General features: G+C 40.3%; 1 protein-coding gene and 1 pseudogene across 1 annotated transcript; both read right to left on the reverse strand.

Moving 5' to 3' along the window:
* On the reverse strand, nucleotides 1–8,795 carry LOC149373695 (uncharacterized; annotated as a pseudogene).
* A 4,129-nt stretch (nucleotides 8,796–12,924) lies between these two features.
* Nucleotides 12,925–19,829, reverse strand: LOC106637649 (uncharacterized). Its single transcript, XM_089596118.1, has 3 exons — nucleotides 19,472–19,829; nucleotides 16,669–17,520; nucleotides 12,925–16,288 (listed from the first exon to the last, which is right to left on the reverse strand). Exons 2-3 carry the CDS (start codon nucleotides 17,502–17,504, stop codon nucleotides 15,418–15,420), a joined length of 1,707 nt encoding a protein of 568 aa, XP_089452244.1. The 5' UTR covers nucleotides 17,505–17,520; nucleotides 19,472–19,829; the 3' UTR covers nucleotides 12,925–15,417.
* Between the last annotated feature and the right edge of the window lie 222 nt (nucleotides 19,830–20,051).

The following is a 20,051-nucleotide window of genomic DNA, read 5'->3' on the forward strand; positions in this document are numbered from 1 at the left end:
TCATGCACTTGGTAATTTAGATACCACCCAATTTTTTGGGGACTTGTTCTCATCGTCGTCATCGCTGCTGAAAATAATAACGGAGGCTGCAGGTGAAGGAGTGTCGTAAATTGTGATTATTTGCTGCCAGCCATACAAGCCCTCGGCTGGATGCTCGTTCTGCTGGTGAAGATGGTGTTTACTCGAGGATAATGAAGATGAAGATGAAGACAACGAGTGATGGTTTTGGTGTGACGTCAAAGATGCCGAGGATTGTATCGGCTGTAACGACGACTGCCATAACAACGACGATGGCAATGGAGACTGAGTCGTTGACAGGGGTGAGTATTGTAGTTCACCCCAGCCACTGTTTCTTGGGGGCATGTTCTCTTTCACGCGCTTCTTCACGGGGTTGAGTTGTTGCTGTTTCTTCTTATGCTCGTGGCATCGGTGCTGCACCTCACTGACAGCAGCAACTGCCAACTTTTGTCGTTTCGTTGACTCATTCATCACATTAAACTCCGCCAAAGGACGTTTCTTTTTTAATTGAAAGGAGCAGCCAGACCTACAAAAAAAATAATAAATAAAAAAAAAAAAATTGTAAAGTTACATTTAAAAAAGGCATACAAAATACATCGTTATTCAAAGAAAAAAAAAAAAACAGAAAATAATGCTTACTTGATATGGTGCTGGGGCTCAGGCATGTACTTCATGGGTCGAGCATGTTGGGTCGTTGACTGATCATGTTGGGTCTGAATTCTGTATACCGCTCTTGATGTCGATTCAGTACTGTAAAACAAGAAAAGAATGAAATAAGCGAGATCCTTGTAACATTAACCGATTAAATGTTCAAATAGCTGTGCAGTATATTAACCCTTTTTCCTGGAACTCGTCGTCGTCGTTGCTGCTGATATTAATGACAGACGCCCCAGGTGAAGGCGTGTCGTAAATCATGATCTTTTGCTGTCTGCCATGCAGCCCTTCAACTTGATGATCATTTTGTTGTTGCAGGTGGTGTTCGCTTGATGACAACGAAGATGAGGACAAAGACAATGAGTGATGGTCATGGTGCGATGTCAAGGTAGCCAAAGATTGTGATGCTAGTATCGACTGCAACGATGGAGTCCACAACTGTTGAATAGCATTGTGCTGGCTAAGTATTTCTTCCCAGGGATGCACGATTGTGGCCATCTGCCTGCCATCATCGGGATAGTGTGTTTGCACCACGTTCTGTGGATTTTCACACTAAAACAAAAGCAGAGCTATGTATTACGATCGAATGTACAAGAATACTGAGTATAGGAGCAGTAGTTGTACTTACCGCCAAAAGCTTCTGCCGATCGGTCACCATCGCCTGCTGCGAGATGATGGAAGGCTGTATCTGTAGTTGCGTCTGTGGGGCCCAGGGAGGCTGGGCCAAAATGACGTGCTTGGTCAGGATGGGCATGATCTGATAGCCAGGTTGTGGGCATAGAATATCCTGCACCAGTTGTTGCGGGAAGTCGTGGACCCCACTTTGGCCTCCGATCGAGCTGATAGACGAGCTATAATACTGGGTGGTTTGGCAATAATTGTAGGACCTGTACATCTCATGAAGGTCATTGTATCTAGGCTGCGTGGTTTGGATTTGGGGTCCCAGACGCTGCACTCGGTTGTTACCAGTGGTGCTGTTGGACATCGGCTCGTGGAAGTTTGCCATGATGGACGACAGTGCTGGCTAAGGTGCGGGAGTGGGTTGGTGGTACGGCAAACTGTTTGTCAAGTCACTGGTACGGTTGTTGACGAGGTGGGTTAGGGTGACGAAGGCGTGGTTCAAGGCTTCGTGTTGTGTTGTACGGCACTCCTGGCAAATGAAATGACAATCGTAAATTTAATTTTGCTACGTCAAAAGTGCATTTTTTTCTTGCAAAGAGTGATTATTCGTTCAATTAAATTTTACTACCTGGTCCATCGTGAGCATCCTCTTGAGTAGATCAATAAACTCTTGACGATTGGCCTTTTTGGCAAAACATTGGCCTCCTCCATGATTTGTAGTAACGTAACCAATGCCGTCGAGAAAATTAAAGATGTTCGTTCTGTTTTTTTTTGGGTTTAACGCTAGTCTCGGCTTCGTATTCATTAAGAATTTTGAGACGCCAAAACGAACACGTGCCTAAAAGAACAAAAACAATGACAACATATGAAAATCCGAGGTTTAATTAGGAACTATTGTCATAAAAAGTGAGTGAAAAGACGAAAATGCAAATAATGAAAAACACTTACGATCGGCAGTGTCAGTTTTATTTAAAAAGTACATCCCATCTGCATCTCGACAGAAGAACTTGCTTGTTTTGCTAGCATTGTTGAGCATTTCTTCGGTTGGCAGGCCTTGAGTCTGGCTAATGTAGCGAATCTGGTCGTACTCTGAACTACCGGGGTAAAGAGGCCGACCCATGAATAGCTCAGCGACGACGCAGCCGAGCGACCACATGTCAATAGCCTCGGAAAATGGAAGACCAAGTATAATATCTGGGGCACGGTAGTATCGTGTCTTGACGTAACTATTACAGACGGCCTTGGATATGTGACAGGCCGAGCCGAAGTCGATCACTTTGATACGGTAGGGCTGTCGGATGGGGTCAACCAGCATGATGTTGTCCGGCTTCAGGTCCGTGTGGATCAAACCCAGTTGCTGTAAGATTGGCAGTTATTTTGTTTATTTGTGTTAACTTGTTTAATTTTATTTTTCAACTATCGTGCAACTAGCTCTTACTGGTATACTTGACTGTCATTACGTGAACGTAAATAAAAAAATTTCTTATTTAAAAAAAATTTGAACAAATAGTTCCCGAAACAAAAAGAAAAAAGAAAAAATGAAATTTCACTTACTTTGAGTTTGAGCAACGACGTAAGAACCTGCTGGAGAATCGGCCTAATGCACTCGAGTGGCAAAGGCGTGAATCGATGTTGCTCCCTAAAGTCAAAGACTCTGTTCCAGAATCTCAAATACTAAGCAGGGGTGCGATTTGTGCTGAAAGAATTCGTAGGCACGTACGATGTTAAACTGATCCGCATTTTCTTTATTGAGACGTAACAGGCTGGAGATCTGTGGAATTAAAAAAAAATACAATAAGTTTACATCAAGCAATGTTGTATGTAAGAGTTTATGGTGCCTACTCACCTCGATTTGACCCTGCTGAATGTACAACGGATGGTTTTTCAGAATTTTTATGGCCACTTTCTCATTAGTGCCTCTTTTTAAGCATTTTACGACCTACGGAGTTAAAAAAAAGTTGAAGAAGTAGATAATGACAACGGGGTAATTGCATTTTTTAACTTATTTTTTTGGTGGAGGTGGTGAAGGTGATTTGTGGCTGTTTTTTCTTGTGTAGAATACACAATACAAGCAACTCTATGACGCATAGGATGTATATACATATATGTATATGAGTCATTCAACGAGAATCAGCATATGTTAAGGGACGAAGTGTATACAAACGCTCAAAACGGGTTATTGATTATAAAAATTTTTTTTTGTATCGTCCGTGACCATGAAAATTAAAAATTTTTTGGAACCTGCGAGATCCGTACTTGAAGATTTTTTACGACGAGTTCTTTTATTTATGGTTTTTTAAATAGGAGAGTTACGGGCTCAAATATAATTTCGTAATATTAAAAGTAACGAATTTCTTTCCATAAGAATTCCAATTTATTCCTACATTATTATCATCTACTTGCCATTAACATTTATTAAAGTCAATATCCAAGTCGATAATCCATTATGTGACTATTTTTTCGCTTCTGCCTTTATTATTAGTACATTTGTTAAATTTTTATGGTACATTACGTCACTAGGGCACAAAGTGCAAACATAAGCGCCCGAAGGACGCGATTGTTGTATGTTAGTGTCCGAGTCGCGTATAATGTTTTTCTTACCAAGGGCCAAAAGTGCAACTGCTGCTTTGCGCCCTTGGAATCACTTTGGGCCCAAGGGCAGAAAAGTTTTATGCACCCTCCAGGCCCAACATACTTTTCTGACCTAGGGCCCAAAGTGATTTACTGGGCGCAAAGTGTGCTCACGGGCGCAAAATTGCACGTTGCGCCCTCTGTAAAAAACAATATACGCGACTCGGTCACTCACACCATTCTACAACAAGCGTGCATTGAGAGAAATTTTTTATAAATTTTATAGTAAATGCTTATAAAAATTACCGTTTAGAACGGTAAACGTGGTCGTCACTCTAGACTTTTTACCTAACCTTAACAATTTTTACCGTTACGTCCAGTAAAATTATCGGGTGCTCAACAAAAATTCTTTTCATGACTTACGAGCGAATGTTCACTGTAGGTAAAACAGAGACCGTAGTTAAATCGCATTGTATTTGAAGCAATAAAATTGTTATAGTATTATGCATTTATAGTATATACATTATTTAAAAATATTATGTATATCGGACAGTCCACTTGCAATGTCAAATCAAATTAAAAATCTTTAAATAAATTTAACTGATACATTCCAATTATTGTAAAGAAATATTTATTTATAATGGTACAATGTCCAACCAATTACATCAATAAAAAATTATTAAAAAATAAAATATTAAACAAAAAAAGATAACAACAGTGATAGCGTACTACTTACAATCAAGTAGTAAAAATAAAAACATTTTTTTTCGCATCTTGTACTGACAACAAAATAATACGTTAATTGTGGCCTCTGTTTTACCTACAGTGAACTTAGGCTCGTGAGTCGTGAGGGGAATTTTTGTTGGGCGCCCGATGATTTTTACTGGGCGTAACAATAAAAATTGTTAAGGTTAGGTAAAAAGTCCGGAGTGGCGACCTACTCCTACGTTTATCGTTCTGCACGGTAATTTTTATGGGCATCTACGATAAAATTTATAAAAAATTTCTCTAAATGTGCCCTTCGGACGCTGAATTGAGTGTTATGAATTTGCTACCTGAAAAATCAAAACGGCAGTATTCGAAGTGTTAAGTGACTAGTAGCGCTGCCCTGAGGGTTCGATTTGGAACTATATGTTTTCCCAAAATATGCGTTCAAATCGTCGCGGTTGCAACGATGTAGAAAATGAGTTTTTTTTTTATTTCCTTAACTGATTTAATGGATTATGTGGGTCAAGGTTAACGCAAATACGTGGAAGGTGAAAATGTGGCCAACGCCAACCATATTTTTTACTGTGCTATCGAGGCACAATCGTCGAAAGAAGTAAAATTAGTATATTTGTGTTTGAAGTCCACTGAAATATGATTAAAAAAATAAAAACTCATCAGTACTACCGCGACGGTTTGAACGCATAATTTGGGGAAACATATAGTTCTAAGTCGAACCCTCAGGGTGGCGCTACTAGTGGCTTAACACTTCGAATACTGCAGCTTACAATGCGTTCAAAAAATGGCGCTCAAAAAAGAAAACAACATCGTTTCTTGAAAAATTATTTATAGCGTATTTTAAAGAGCTCTCTGAAAAATATGTTCCACCAACTTTATGGACGCAATATTCGATGATTAAAACGTGAGTCAAAAATTTTTATCACATCGATCGGGGCTATTACCACACGTTGATTGCTTTTATAAAAACAAAAACGTGAAATACAAGAAAAAAAACCCAAGATTTTCGAGCCTGATGAAATCCGTAAATTTATTAATGAAGCTCCAAATGAAGTGTATTTATGTAAAAAAGTAAATTATTGAATTTGGCTTTTTTTACTACTTGTAATTACGCTTTTTAAGCGATACGATCATAATAATTTTATTTACAGGTTATTCTTATTTTTGGTATAAGTGGTGCATGTCGACGAAGTGAGCTACCAAATCTAACTTTAAACGATATTAAATACACCTCAGACAGCTTTATCGTAAACATCAAAGAGACGATGAGCGACATTGATCGGTTCACTATTGCCGGAGATTATTATAAAATCTGCAAAATGTACACAATCTTAAGGCCTAAAGATTTGTCACACGATCGTTTTTTTTTTATCCTACGATAAAGAAAAATGTTAGCGTTAGACAGTAGGAGTGAATTCAATTGGTAAAGTTCCGAAAATTGTAGCCACATGGTTGAAGTTACCAGAATCTGAGCTATATACAGGCCATAGTTTGAGAATGACTTCGGCAACGTTGCTTGCAGACGGCAGAGGTAATGAAAACGATCTAATGAGTCACGGAGGTTGGAAATCGGCGACAGTAGCTAGAAGCTACGTCGAAAAGTCGCTTTACAACCAAAAAGAAATAAGTAAAAAAATTACAGATGTCATAAACTTAACAACACGGCTTGCCAATTCCCATGCAGTTGAAAATAAAATTCCTTCTACGTCTAATATAAGATTTGATAGCGCAATTGTAGATATAAATAATGTCGAAGCCAAGTTGGAGGACGATTCACAATATCAAAGGGTGGACTATGTTCCGACTACCACGCAAAACGCTACATTTGGATCGCCATTGAAGAAAAGAAAGAGAAGTAATGAAAAGGAAAATTGTGAAACAATGGAAATCTTAAACAAAAATAAGAAAATTAAATTGTATTTTATAAATTGTAATGTTACGATAAACATCTATAATGACAAAAAAAAATAAACAAAAACACGATTAAAACATTTTGTTTAGATTAAGTCGATCTTCTCACACACTGTTTCAAAAAATAGTATATGCAACTCGTGCGCGAGACGCGATGCGCGCACTCGTCACATAATGTACTATTTTCATAAAAAGTTTTCATAAACCAAAATCATTCTTTTTTCGTTTGTTTAATTTTTGTGATATTATAGTGACCCTAAAGTTATGACATATTACTTGAATTTTCATATTTATTTAGCACCATATATTTGTATGATTTAATAAAATTTTTATCTACTTTTAAACTGCTAAAATTAATTACAATACTTATTTGTCTATTTGTTCATGAAAATTTTTTAATTTTTTCGTTTGCGCATCTTGTTAATAGCTAAAATATATTCTAATCCACGTTATATTATAAAAAGCATCACTGTATAAATCATTTTAAAAAAAATAATAGTTTGAGTGCTAAAAAACTAACTGAATGTACTAGTTTTGGAAAGCTCATTCAAGATTAAAATACATGCGTCCTTGTCTGTAAATGTTTTTAAATCAAGTTAAGCGAATCCACTCTTTTTATTTATGACTGAGTGTGTATATATGTATACGTGCGCGTGCATGTGTATGTGCATGTGTACGCATGTTTGTGTGTAAATGAATATGCATATATGTGTTTTTTAACTTAAGTCTAGCGAATTTTTTCGTAGTGGAAAAGTTACAATGCAGTTTTAGTTTACATTTTAGAATATCAATGAAATTGAAGACGGAAATCTATCCATTTCTTAGGTTTTTTTTCATAAATTTTTTAAATGATTTTTTTTAAAAGACACTTCATTAGTACTATTTTGAAGCTCATAGCAGATACTATTAAATTTTAGTATACACGTTTAAGAAGGAATTCTGAAATCATATTTCATAGACGTTATGTAAGAAACCAATACTTACTAAAATTTTGCTTTACAATAAAAATGTTTTTTAACTTCAAGCATATTTTAGAAACCTTATCCGAAAGCTTAAGAATTTATTCCTTTATGACCAACATTTAATAAATTTTTAGAAATTTATAATTTAATGTTTGTACTAAGAGTGAATTTAAGTTACGGTTTTAAAAGGTCCGTTTTCACGCTTGCAAATGAACAGCAAAGCAGTTTCAATTAAATAATTTGCTATTTATTACATTTATTTTATACTACACAAAAATGTACAAAAATATTGTCAAGAAGCAAAATAATCTAGATTAGAGATTAAAATTGCTTAAAAAAAAAAAAAAAAAAAAAAAAAATATTGTCAAGACCAACACTCTTAAGAAATTCATCTTGGTGTTTTCTTGACTGTTTAAATCATGTCTAGACTCGACTATTGTCTTATGAAATAGAAGCCAAGACAAGACAGTATTATATGTACTCTTGAGATATTTTATGGGGGTCACTAATTGAGTTTTATTAAAAGTAACTTTTTTGAAGATTTTCCGTATGATTTTGATTCGTTTATTCTTTTTTAAAAGACAGCTTATTTTTAACTAAAAGAAATTTTTTAAAAAAAGTATTGATTTATTTAAACGGTTATTTAATACGTAAGAGAGTCTACGTTAAGTTTTGGAATTAAATGATTTTTTTTCTTGAAAATACGTTTAGAAAAAACTTTGAAAAAATTCATACGCAAAGATAATGTTCTAGAAAAAGTCGGAATTTTTTTCAGCGTTAACTAACATCTTGCATTTTTTTTCTGAACCTCCTTAAACACTTTCCAATTTTTTAATACAATTTTTTTCGTTTATATTAACAACTTTAAGATCACATGCCGTAGAAAAATTAAAAAAATCCGTATTTTTCTTCTAGGTGTCGTCAAAACAATACATTTTTGAGCAAGACACGGGCTCGTAACGCTAATTAAGCCCCTTTGTTATGTCTTAATCTAAGGCATTATTATTTCATACACTGAATTTTGTTGTCTCGTCAGCAAAAAGCATTTCTTGATTATTTAAACATTTTCAGATCGATATCTTTTGACACGACATTGTACACAAAATAGACGGTTTCCGAATAACCCATACATATTTATCAAAATACTACAGCACTTACCTGTCCAAAAGTGCCCTGTCCAAGAAATTCGAGGACCTCGTATTCGGTGGTCAACGAGTGGAGCACCTCGTGCTGGACCAGCTGATAAACTCCGTTCTTCGGACGATTTGAGCCAGCTCCGTGGCAATTGTTCTTCTTATTGTTAATGTTGATGACTTCTTTTTTGCTGTTTTTCATGGCACTAGATTTTTCCAGGTAAGAACTGGTTACTGTTATGATAATTGTAGCGATGACATAGAATGGATGGCACAAAACTCTTTCTGGTGTTAACCTTTCACAATTTCAATAGCTAATGAAATAATATGACTTGTACCCACATACTGTAAGCAAATCGTACCAAAAGTGAAATTTTTAACGTCATCGTATTGTTAATTACTCCGTAATTGTAATTTAATTATCTAACGTTGCCAATTTCCATCATGGCGATGTTCAGTGATAACCGGTGATAACATCGTAGTATAGTCATTAAGACAAGCATACGTTAATAGAATATTAATGACTTCTATGGTTGCGTTAAGTCCTCGGTAATTTTTATCTTATGGTCAAGTTGTGTCTCCTTTAATTTTATCTTTTAGCCGAATTCTGTCCCAGCCATTAAGTAGATAAATCGATGGCTTGAAAATCGCTACATTGTGAAAGTAAATCAATATTTGTCACTTTTTTTTCACTTTCTTTTAGCAAAATATGTTTAGTGAAATCAAAGGGTACAGTCAAGCTACACGTTTTCGTACTAACGTACAGACAATGGGTATACTACTCAAACTACCCTTATGATCGTCATTTGAAAATTTTTTTTTTTCCTTTTAACTTTTTTAGTTAAAGGAAACCTTTTTGGTTTCTGTTATGGCAAAAATACAAATCATTTCGTTTGAACAATCATACATAGTAAAGTACACTTCTTTAACTTTTATACAACTCGACCTTGCTGGTTTGTATTGTCTATACTATATTGAAAAAAAATTTTTTTTTAACTAAGCATAAGCATCAATTTAAATTTAGGTGAGCTTCTTTGATTGAGCTTCGAATATGAATCTAATCGAAAAAGTCATCAAGAGCAATTTTCTGTTTAAAATAACGCAATCATGATAACAAAAATGTTTTTCTGTTTATAAAGTGAAAATTATTAGATTGCACTAATTTGACTTGATTTTCTTGGGCTGATGATCTATACGGTACACGAGAGTCTAACAACGACCCTGCGTTAATCAACAATACCGCGGTTACCAAGCTGCAGATTATTATAAATCTTCTTTTATCTGAAAGTCCACATCTTAAGATAAAATTTGAGCCCAGGTGGGTTGAAAATAGTGCAGTTACCCTAAATAATACGTAGTTCAAAATTTTTAATAAATGTTATTTTTTCGTAATCCAGCATCGTTTTATTCTAAGACTAAGGGGTATAGTTACATATATATTCTAAATAGTGTTTCGTTAAAAATGAGCCAAGGATTGTAAAAAAAAAATTTTCAAGCTAAAATGAAACATTTATAATAAAAATTCTTATTAGCAGTCAATTAGAAACGAATTAAATCAAATGATAAAGTACCCCAATAGGCACTATACAAAAGAAGAAAAATATAATTCGTTAATAGTCGTATAACATTATGATAATAGTTGTAATTGTATCTTGTTATGATTTTATGTTATCGTTGGGAGCTCAGAAAAAATTTTCCATCTTACTGGATTTATAAATATTATTAAAAAACTTATTAATGACATAACATACGTAAATTAAATGACTTTTAATTGGCTGATTTTTTTCACATAACGCATTACATGGGCTCTTTTTCTAATTTTGAGCCATATTTTACAAATCAACATTTTCAAGATTGAATTTTATAATTTTTCTCGATATGTTTAAACATTCAATTTTTAAATAATTTGTACCACTTTTTGTAATGACTGAACAAAATTGTTTTGTATTTAGCGACAAAAACTATATAATATATTACATAGTTTTGGTAAGGTTATTATATTTCACCGATGGGAGGAGCTCTAGTGCTAGAACTATTATGGGATTTTGGAGCTATATAAAAAAATATGGAATAGATCTTTATTCTACACTCTCTGACTGTATAGTTTTTTAATTATGTAATTCATAGTTGTCGGTTTCGGAGTTATGAAATGAATTTCTATTAAGTGAATTAATTTTATGTTTATAAGATTTACTCTTGAAGTCCTTGTTGTCGACTGTACTCCAGTCCTTGTTATGTTTAAGTGTCCTGTGTTAGATTTTTCGTTACCGAATTTCGCCGTTATGGGATGATGATGTACCCCACGATGTGCGTAATTGTTTGCAGTTAAGGATCAGGAAATTATGGACTATTTAATTTTAGTGTACTTGGCTCTATCATAATTATACAATACATATGCTTTTGGTCAATTGTTATCTTTACTTGATTTTTGTGTGGTCCGATGTACGTTTTCAATGATGAGCACAGAGTTTTAAATGTAAGATGTTTTATTTCCTGTGAATATTTCTTTATAATTTACAAGTTTTCTTACATTGACATCATTTTTAAAAATCTAAAATTACATGTAGTTAAATTTTAGCTTAAATGCGCAGTCTTAGAGCTAACGATTAAAGTTATTGACATAAAAATAATTTTTTCACTCATACTGGACTTTTCTCGTGCACAAATTTCTTAAACACTATCAATGAATTTTTTCATCAAATGTAAAAATTGTCGTATAGTACACAATACTTGTCAAGTCACAAAAAATGATACAATTTTTTCGTCACTCTAAAATAAGTACAATTACCAAGTATTACTTTCTTACACGCTTATTACACAGTTGTGTCTCGCTCGCCAATAGATTCTCTTTTTTGTACCTCACTTTATTGCTCAACCTAACTAATAAAATACGCCTTACAGTATAAAACATACAAACTTAATACTTATAATCGATATTTCGCACTTTTATTACGTAATTTTTACTCTACAGTCATTGAAACAACGTTTAAAACTCTCTATTTAACACATCCGCATCTTCGACACATAAATTTAAAAACTTGACAATGATCAGCATCATTATCACCATGGAAGACCTGAATTTTTTTTCTATCTCAAAGGCAAAATAGTGGTACATATCACAATGCATTAATTTACAACACAATCGCGTGGATTCTACGAATGACGCGCCTTTAGACTGCGAAGCCAAACTCACACTCCCTTTACCGAGAAATGACGCATCTATACAGTAATATAAATTTCTCTTATTCGTCCCTCGAACAAAAGGCTTATTCTCTCTTTCACAATTTTTGAATCGTCATCGGGCACCTGTATCACCCGACCCTCGGATGCACGAGGCATAAGCACAGCCCCAGAACTAGAGCGTTCTACTCGCATGAAGGAAAAAAAGTATATATACCCCCATGAGAACAGAGTACAAGGAGAAACGTAGTAGGAATAAAATAAAAAATGACCAAGTTCCGGGCGTGACTGATCTCAGTTGTATCCGAAAGGTGGTAGCCTTGGCCAATCGGCGAGTTTCCCTTCACTACCGATTATGCGCGAGTTGCGAGAGGCACAAAGGATCGTCTTCTAATGGCCATCGTTTTTGGGAACAAAAAAGGTGATGTCTTGGTGGGTATGAAGTAAGAAATAAGAAAAAAATAAAATAAAATAAATAAACAAAAGAAAGGTCACATTAAAATGAGGGACAGCAGAGGAAGACGGGGAAGATGAGAGAAATAGTGGGTGCCGGGCTACCGAGCGGAGAGCAGGTATACGCGTAACACAATAAGCGTTGAAGGCAGGGTGTTTCGGAGGGACTGCTCATTGCACCTGCTTCGAGCCACCAAAAAACTATTTTACGCATCATGTGGTGGCTCTCAGTGACGCTACTACGGTAGCAACATCAGCTCTCTCCCCTGTTCTTCTCGCGCTTGTACAATGAATGACCGGCAATACCCGGTTTTCTTCTCCAATAAGCCACGTATAATACATTTGGAATCAAGCTAAAAGTTACTTTGTTCAATTCTCTACTCTATCTTGTGCTTTAATCTTTATCTATGTATAACAGCTTCAAAATAATAAAACGCGAGAAAAAAAAGTCACGCGGTATCCATAGCGATTTGTAGGTTTGAAATTTTTTCGTTAACTACAAAAACCAAATTGTGCAAGAACTGGATTAACAGTTTACCATAGTCATGCGTTTAAATGACGTTTCCACGAGCAAAACCTCGTGGATTGGGTTGCACACAGCGTCCATTACATTGTTGGTGAAAATAATCATGTAGTTAACTACATCTGGAACAAATGAGTTATAAAGTATTACAGGTAATTAAAAGCCATTAGTTGATATTAGTTACTATTAATGTTATTATAATACCTCAGATGTAATTTTATAACAAACGATTGTTTAATTCTCGAGTAAAGAAAAAAAAAAAAAAAACAATTTTAAAAGCAGTTTTGTTGACTTACAGAGAAAAAACGTGACCAAGACTACATCAGAGAACCGAGATCCAGCCCTTGGTTACCAAAAACAACCATTCTCAGGGACTCCCTATATATACACAATACGACCAAACGCGTCCACCTTTAGATGGCCCCCTTCGTCCTATACCACACGCGCGTGCATGTATACCAACACAAAAAGCACCTGCACTAAAGACGTCGACAAACAGAGAGAGAGAGAGAGAGAGAGAGAGCTCGCCTCGCGTTGTCCTATGCAAACCGGTGCTTCGATGTCTAGTCCTTGAGCGCGTGTTTGCCCTTCCCTTTGCTCCAGAACCCAATGCCGACGAAAAAGAAAAACATGGAAGATTGCTCCGGAATAACACGATATACCAAGGGTCCACGCGTGTTTGCCGAGAAAATTTTGACGTTTTCCCCCGAGTAGCCTCTGTTTTCGCGCGTGCCCTCCTTTGTTTGGCTCCTCGTGTGTGCTCAGGGCGCGAAAACGCGTTTTTTTCCGACCCATTCCCACACCTGGGCGGGCTCTCTAAGGACCATGTACCGGTCGCGCTTCGTAACTTTGATGTAGATTTTACGTTCGTTCGGGGGCTCTGCTTGATTTTTTTTCTCGAATACTCGTGAATGTACACAAAACGGGTTCAGGGATGGAGTGAGACTTAAAAGGCTCTTAGGCCGCATCTCGTAATGAAACCGTAATTTAGATCTTTTTTGGGGAGGGGGGAGCTGGGGCCTGAGCGTACATGAACCTGTTACCCACTGGGTCACTCTATATACCTTTTTACCTGTAAGAGTTTAAATCTATTAGATCCAAGTTGGTTCAAGACACGCACCATTTTATGAAAAATAGAGTGAGAAGAAAACCTAATGGTTCACAGATTCAGGAAAGCCACCCGCACCTGTATATGATACGTGTTGGTTGGAAAATCAAGTGAAATTTACATGTGACCAATACGACTTGTGGTTTCTTTTGTTCTGTGCAAGATTAGTCTTTTATCGTCCCATAATCGTAGTATCGCTTGTAGTTCATGTGGCTTGTACGTGGGTTCTTAAAAAACAAATGTCAAATGTGGATTTTGATACTTCTTCCCCCAAACTAAAACATAATAAAGCTTTGACTGTCGTGACCGAAAGATGACGAGCCCGCTAGCGCGAGCTTGAGCGTTTTTGGGTTAAGAACAGTGTGTTTCCCGATGACTCATCAAAATAAAAACTAAATAAAATCTCCAAAATCTTAAGGAACATGGCATGGCCTCGGACGATTAAGATGCGTTCGCACAGCTACACCGTACTAGTTAACAAAGTACGAGCTACGTTTCACTCCGTCGCGAATGACAAGTCTCTACAATACCAATGTACGCTTGTTCGCTTAGAAAATATACCATATTAGTTAACGCACTGAGGTCGACAAGGGAGCGTTTCAGGATAACTACATGTAAACATCCCTATGTCTACAGCTGATAGTTCGCCCTCATGCATGATGAGTCGCCATCATCGTAGAGTAACACCTGCCCTTTACAAAGCTCATTGTCTCTCACTCGTGTAATTTCGTTCGCGATATCACTTGAAATAACACGATTGCACCGGACGATGGGGCTGTACTTCAAACATTGATGCCCCGCTAAGCTGCACACGAGGACGCATCGGACAATCACGGTGTAACGGTGAGTCTCTCACAACTCGATAATTTGGTGCTAGTGTCTATTTTACTGAAAAGTACAAATTGTGAATATAACACAAATTGATATGAATAAAGTAATTTTTTCCAAGTACAATTTGTCATTAATGACTAATTTGCGATAGGTCAAAACGTGTATGAATATTACTTTTCGAAATGACGACCTATCGGAAATTAGTCACTCGTAACAAATCGCACTCGGAAAGCTAATGATGTAGTTTTCATTGAGTTGTTAACCATAGACCTCTAAATTTAATATTTTTTACAAAAGAGTCTCGTGTCCATTACTTGAAGAAGTAGTAAAACCACCGAACATTGCATTGTGATGGTTCGATGCGTCCGAATGCCTATTCGAAAATGTTTAGTTTTCGCTTACAAGCTCGAATCCAGTCTACTCGGAGACTTTGCCGCACAAAGTGTTCGCAACACGTTGTCACCATCCTTGGCACTGAAGGCGAGCATCCACAACTCGTGACTAAGTGCAACCGGGAATATCGATGAAACCTTTTAGATGAAAATTAATAATAAATCGCTCTCTCGAGCACAATGTACAAACGTAATATCCATTCCACGCGGGTTCACACGTAACGCAGGACACAATAGTAGAGGAAATCCCCATTCCCCCCCAGCAAAACCAAGGGAAACCCATCAGAGAGCCGGATCACGGAACGTGAAAAAGCTACCCGTGCAACAGTGACACGGCCTACCGGCGCATGATGTCAGCTATGGTGAAGCCTTGCCTGGCCGGGGCGGGTCTGGGCGCCGGCTGGGGCGTCGGTGGCCTCGCCTGTTTGTCCTTGTCTTCGCCCTCCTGGCTCTCCTCGTCCCTCCTCCTCTTCTCCTCCTCGAGGCGCTCGCGCTCCCGTTCCCTGAGCCGCTCGCGCTCCTGGAGCTCGAGCAGGACCCGCGAGGGCCCCGGCGAGCCGATCCTCCGGCGGTTGTAGGACGTGAGGATCAACGGTGGTGGGGGTGGGAGAGCCCCGGGTGGATTGGCCGAGGCGAGGTTGCCGCTGCTCGTTATCGTGCTTGGCTTCGCCTGTAGGAGATCACGCCGGATCTGCAGGTGCGGTCTGGTCGGGTAGCCACTGCTGGAGGTGGAACCGGGGCCAGGGGGTTTTCCAACCGAGGGGGCGGTGGTGGGCGTCGAGGAGGACGGGTGGGCCGGGGGTGGAGCCGAGCTGGACGAGGGGGCAGAGGAGGTGCTTGGGGTGGAGGTCGTTGTCGGGGGTAAGGGCTCGGAGCTGTCCTCCTCGGGGCTGTCGTCGTCACGGAGTGCTTCTTCGAGGGCCTCGGGTGGCACGTCGCCCACGGCGTGGGTCAGGGCGTGCCGGCGCAGGTCACAGTTGCGCCGGAAGACCTTGCCGCAGGAGTTGCACTCGTACGGCTTGTGGTCGGTGTGGGTGAGTAGGTGGGTCTTGAGGTTGCTGCGCTGGTTGAAGCTGCGGGCGCACACGGGACACTTGTGCGGCGACTCCTCCATGTGGAGGATCTTGTGGACGGCCAGGGTTCGGCTCTGACAGAAGCCCTTGCCGCACTCACCGCACTTGAACGGCTTCTCTTTGCTGTGGATGTACCTGTGGATAGGACGGGGTGCGTTAATCACGGATGCCATAAGTCTTACCAATTATTTGCTGATTGTGAATTTAACAAGTATTTTTTTGTTTTTTGTTTTCAGAACAAAGCCCTCGGTAGGGACAATAGCCTTCAAGATATTCTTTAGCAATTATTTTTAAAATTTTTACGTGAACAACATCCCATTTCACGCCCAAGGTTAGACACATAGTTCCAATGGAATCTCCCTGCGTGAACCTCAGTTTCACAGTTAACAACCTGGAGGGCGTGAAAACGGACTTTGCCCGCGCAAAAAGTCAAGCACACGTAAACCAAACCATCCAATATAGAAATTAAAAAAAAAAAAGTACGAAGTAGAGTAATGTGACAGAAGACACTGTACCGATGGTCCCTCAGGTGGTCTTGCCGGCGGAAGGCCTTGCCGCAAATGTCGCACGAGTAGGGCCGCTCGTCCGTGTGGGTCCTCTCGTGGATGAGCAGGTTGTAGCTCTTGGTGAACTGCCGGTTGCAAAACTTGCAGATAAACTGCTTCTTGGGCCGAGAGGCGCGTCCCGGCGCTCTGAGCAACCTCCGGTCCAGGTGCTGGTGGCCCAGCGGCCCACCCGGTGGATACAGGGCCGAGCTGCCCGGATACGGGCCCGGGAAGACCGGGTAGCCGGGGGGCGGTTCCAACAGCGCGGGTGGCGGTGGCAACAGCAGCGCCCTCGCCGCCAGCTCCTTCCGCTTGTCCGCCATCATGGCCATGATCTCGTAGCTGGACGAGGAGGCCTTGCGCACGGCCGAGGCCCCCTCGCTGCTGGGACCCTCCCGTGGCTCTTGGCCGGACGAGCCCGAGCTCGAGCCCGCGGCCGTGGACGAGCTTGGCGGCACAGCCGGAGGGGCCGGGGCTCCTGGTCCCGAGAGGTGGGCGTGTATGTCGCCCGGGTAGGCCGCCAGATGGAGTCGCGAGGGCACCACCGGGACGAAGGCCGAGGACTCGCGGTGGTGGTGGTGATGGTGGTGGTGGTGATGGGGGTGTCCGAGACCCGTGACGAGGCTATGGTGTGGGTGGTGATAGCTGCCGAGGGAGGATGAGCTCGAGCCCTCGTAGCTGCTGCGTGACGAAGAGCTGGACCGGCCGTCGGGTTCTCGGCTGCTCGATGCTGAGCGTGACGTTGACAGCCGCGAGCTCTCCTCGGTGTGGGCCGAGGCCGACGTCACTACTAGATCAGTCGGCATGCTGTTGTCGGGTCTGCTGTGGAATGGACAACGATAGGTTATTGGTACTGTATTGACTTTGCGACGCATTCATGTTTGTATTGTTTATTGGGGAAAAAGTGTTCTGAGCATAAGCAGATCAGTTAATTTTTTTCTTAACAAATTTTGTTCAAAAGCGGTGCGTTAAATTTCTCAAACTATGTGAAAAATGTTTAGTAATTTCGAATGTTTTTACCATCCTTTTTTAGTTTATTAAATCGTGTGCGAAAACTATTATTGCACAAAATTTAACATTGATGTACAAAGTTTTTTGCGAGATAGATTTTGACTTTATCGAAATGTATGTGTACAAACATTTTGTATGATATTGTAAGTAAAAAAATTTGCAACATTGTGCAACTGCCATTTTGCGCCCTTGTAATCACTTTGAGCCCACGGGCAGAAAAGTTTTTTGCGCCCTACGGTCTCAAAGTGATTTACTGGGTGCAAAGTGTGCCCACGGGCGTAAAATTGCACTTTGCACCCTCGATACGAAAAACATTATACGCGACTCGGGCACCAACCTACAACAAGCGCGTCCTACGGGCGCTCATGTTTGTACTTTGTGCCCTTGTGACGTAATGTACCATTTGTACGTGAAAAAGCTATATTTTCAAGTTTTATTGACACATTTCCATGAAACCTCCTTGTTTTTTCAATCACAATAATGACGTTCCGCTTAAAAATTTTAAATTTGGCCAAACTTGCGCAAAATTTTCAAGTTTGGGATTTTTTCATTGCCCAAGCTTGGCCAAATTTAAAATTTTGACGTGGGATATTAATCAGACGAGTCGTGGTGCAGTGCGTGAAAAAAAATACTAATCCATAGTTCTCGTGTCCATTTAATTAAAATAGGACAAAGTTGTCATTTGATGGAAACTGGTGATAACTTTATATCATTTGAAATAACGTGAAAAACTGAAAAACTCACAGATCGGTATAAAAGATCGGTAAGAAAAAAAAAGGGGAAATCGGTATGTTTGAACGCAGAACCAAGAAGTTTGCCAACAGACAAGCCGCATAGTTGGACTTTTCATTTTATTCTCGGTGAGTGGTCCACATCAATCCACGGTTTGATAACAAAGGAACCGAAAACTCCAATCCACCCAAACCGATCTCAAGCCTACGAGCACTACCTCGCCCACCGAACCGCTCGAAACGCGCCCATGAAACTCAGCAGCCAATCCATAAAAGCCGAAAACTAATCAAGCCGATCGGTTGGCAACGCACTCACGTATTAATGATATGCGTGCTCTGCACTTTCACCGTCTCGAAAGTGTATGATATGCAAGCATGACTTTTGTCGGCGATAAAAAAAAAAAAAAAAAAAAAATAACAACAAAAGACGCGAGGTCCACGATCCGGTCTGTTGACCCACGGAAAAGAAAACGCGTAGACTAAGAAGTTTGGTGCGGAACCCCCTCGATGTTGACACCGGAAAATCAGTATGCTTATTCAACTTTTCTCCCAAAAATCGGTAAGTCAAGCTACTCCCCAACGCGCACTAGTTCGAAAAATCGGCAAACTCGATCGATCGACATCTACACCCCGAAGATCGGACAGAGCCGAGTTAAAAGGCACCACCAGATCGGCCCGATCGGTAAGACCACACTCCGAATCGCTAGGCACGAAAAAAAAACCCCACACATCTCGCGCACGCAAGCGTATCACCAGAGACGTCGAGCACACGCATACGTGCTCTGGCTCTCGTTATCTCGTCCCCGACAAGAGCGCACACCTGCCAACATGGCTTCCGCGGACCCCGTCGTGTCATGGCTGGTCCCGCGGGCGGCCATATTGGAATCGGAAATATCTCATGCAGCCTCCTCCTCCTCCTCCTCCCGCACGCACATAATACACAACTCACGTAGGTACAATACACTCGGAGAGGCGTGTGCGTGCATGTGTATACGCAGTATCGTTGTGTGCTCCCACACGATCTCGCTCACCTGAGGAAGCTCCTCCAAAGCCAAGGTGAGATCGGTGCCTCCTAGGCGAGATCCGCGAAGAAGCCGTGCCCCAGCATCCCGGGACCGACGACCATTTCCCTAGTCGATCCGTATCTCTACGCCCGCGGTGAAATCGCGCACATGCACCTCCCGCTGCCGCGGCCAGCCGTTACTCTCCACTACTTCCTCCTCGTTCCTTTTTGGTTCTCCTTGACTCTCGAACGTCCTCACATCGGAGTTTCGGCTCGCGGTTTCGCGCAGCGCGATTTCTCGCGGTATCGAGGCGCACAGTAGCACTGGTCGGCGACGAGAGCAACAGCAGGACGTTTCGCCTGGAAGCGAGGGAGGAGCGTTCGAGGCAAAAATTTGAATGAAAAAAAAAAAATAATAAAAAACGGCGATGCACACGGGGGACACGCACGAAAGCACGCACTTGTACGTGTATCCGCACAATTAAGCGCCCGTACAATACAACACTGTACGAGCACAGTAGCCAACAACACGGGAGAGACTGGCAAGTGCGAGAGAGCGATCGCGATGTATAGCACACCTGTAGAGCTTCACTGCTACCGTCACTGCT

Source organism: Copidosoma floridanum, unplaced genomic scaffold (assembly GCF_036245765.1).
Source record: "Copidosoma floridanum isolate Cflo_tuat_1 unplaced genomic scaffold, Cflo_Japanese_pri ptg000029l, whole genome shotgun sequence".
Lineage (NCBI taxonomy): Eukaryota > Metazoa > Arthropoda > Insecta > Hymenoptera > Encyrtidae > Copidosoma > Copidosoma floridanum.

What these genes read in the sequence shown, in the direction of transcription:
- LOC106637649 (XM_089596118.1), bottom strand. Translation starts at nt 17,504, where the DNA reads ATGCCGACTGATCTAGTAGTGACGTCGGCCTCGGCCCACACCGAGGAG. An exon ending in GACCACCTGAGGGACCATCG is followed by an intron (nt 16,289 to 16,668) that starts GTACAGTGTCTT and finishes TCCTATCCACAG; the next exon opens with GTACATCCACAGCAAAGAGA.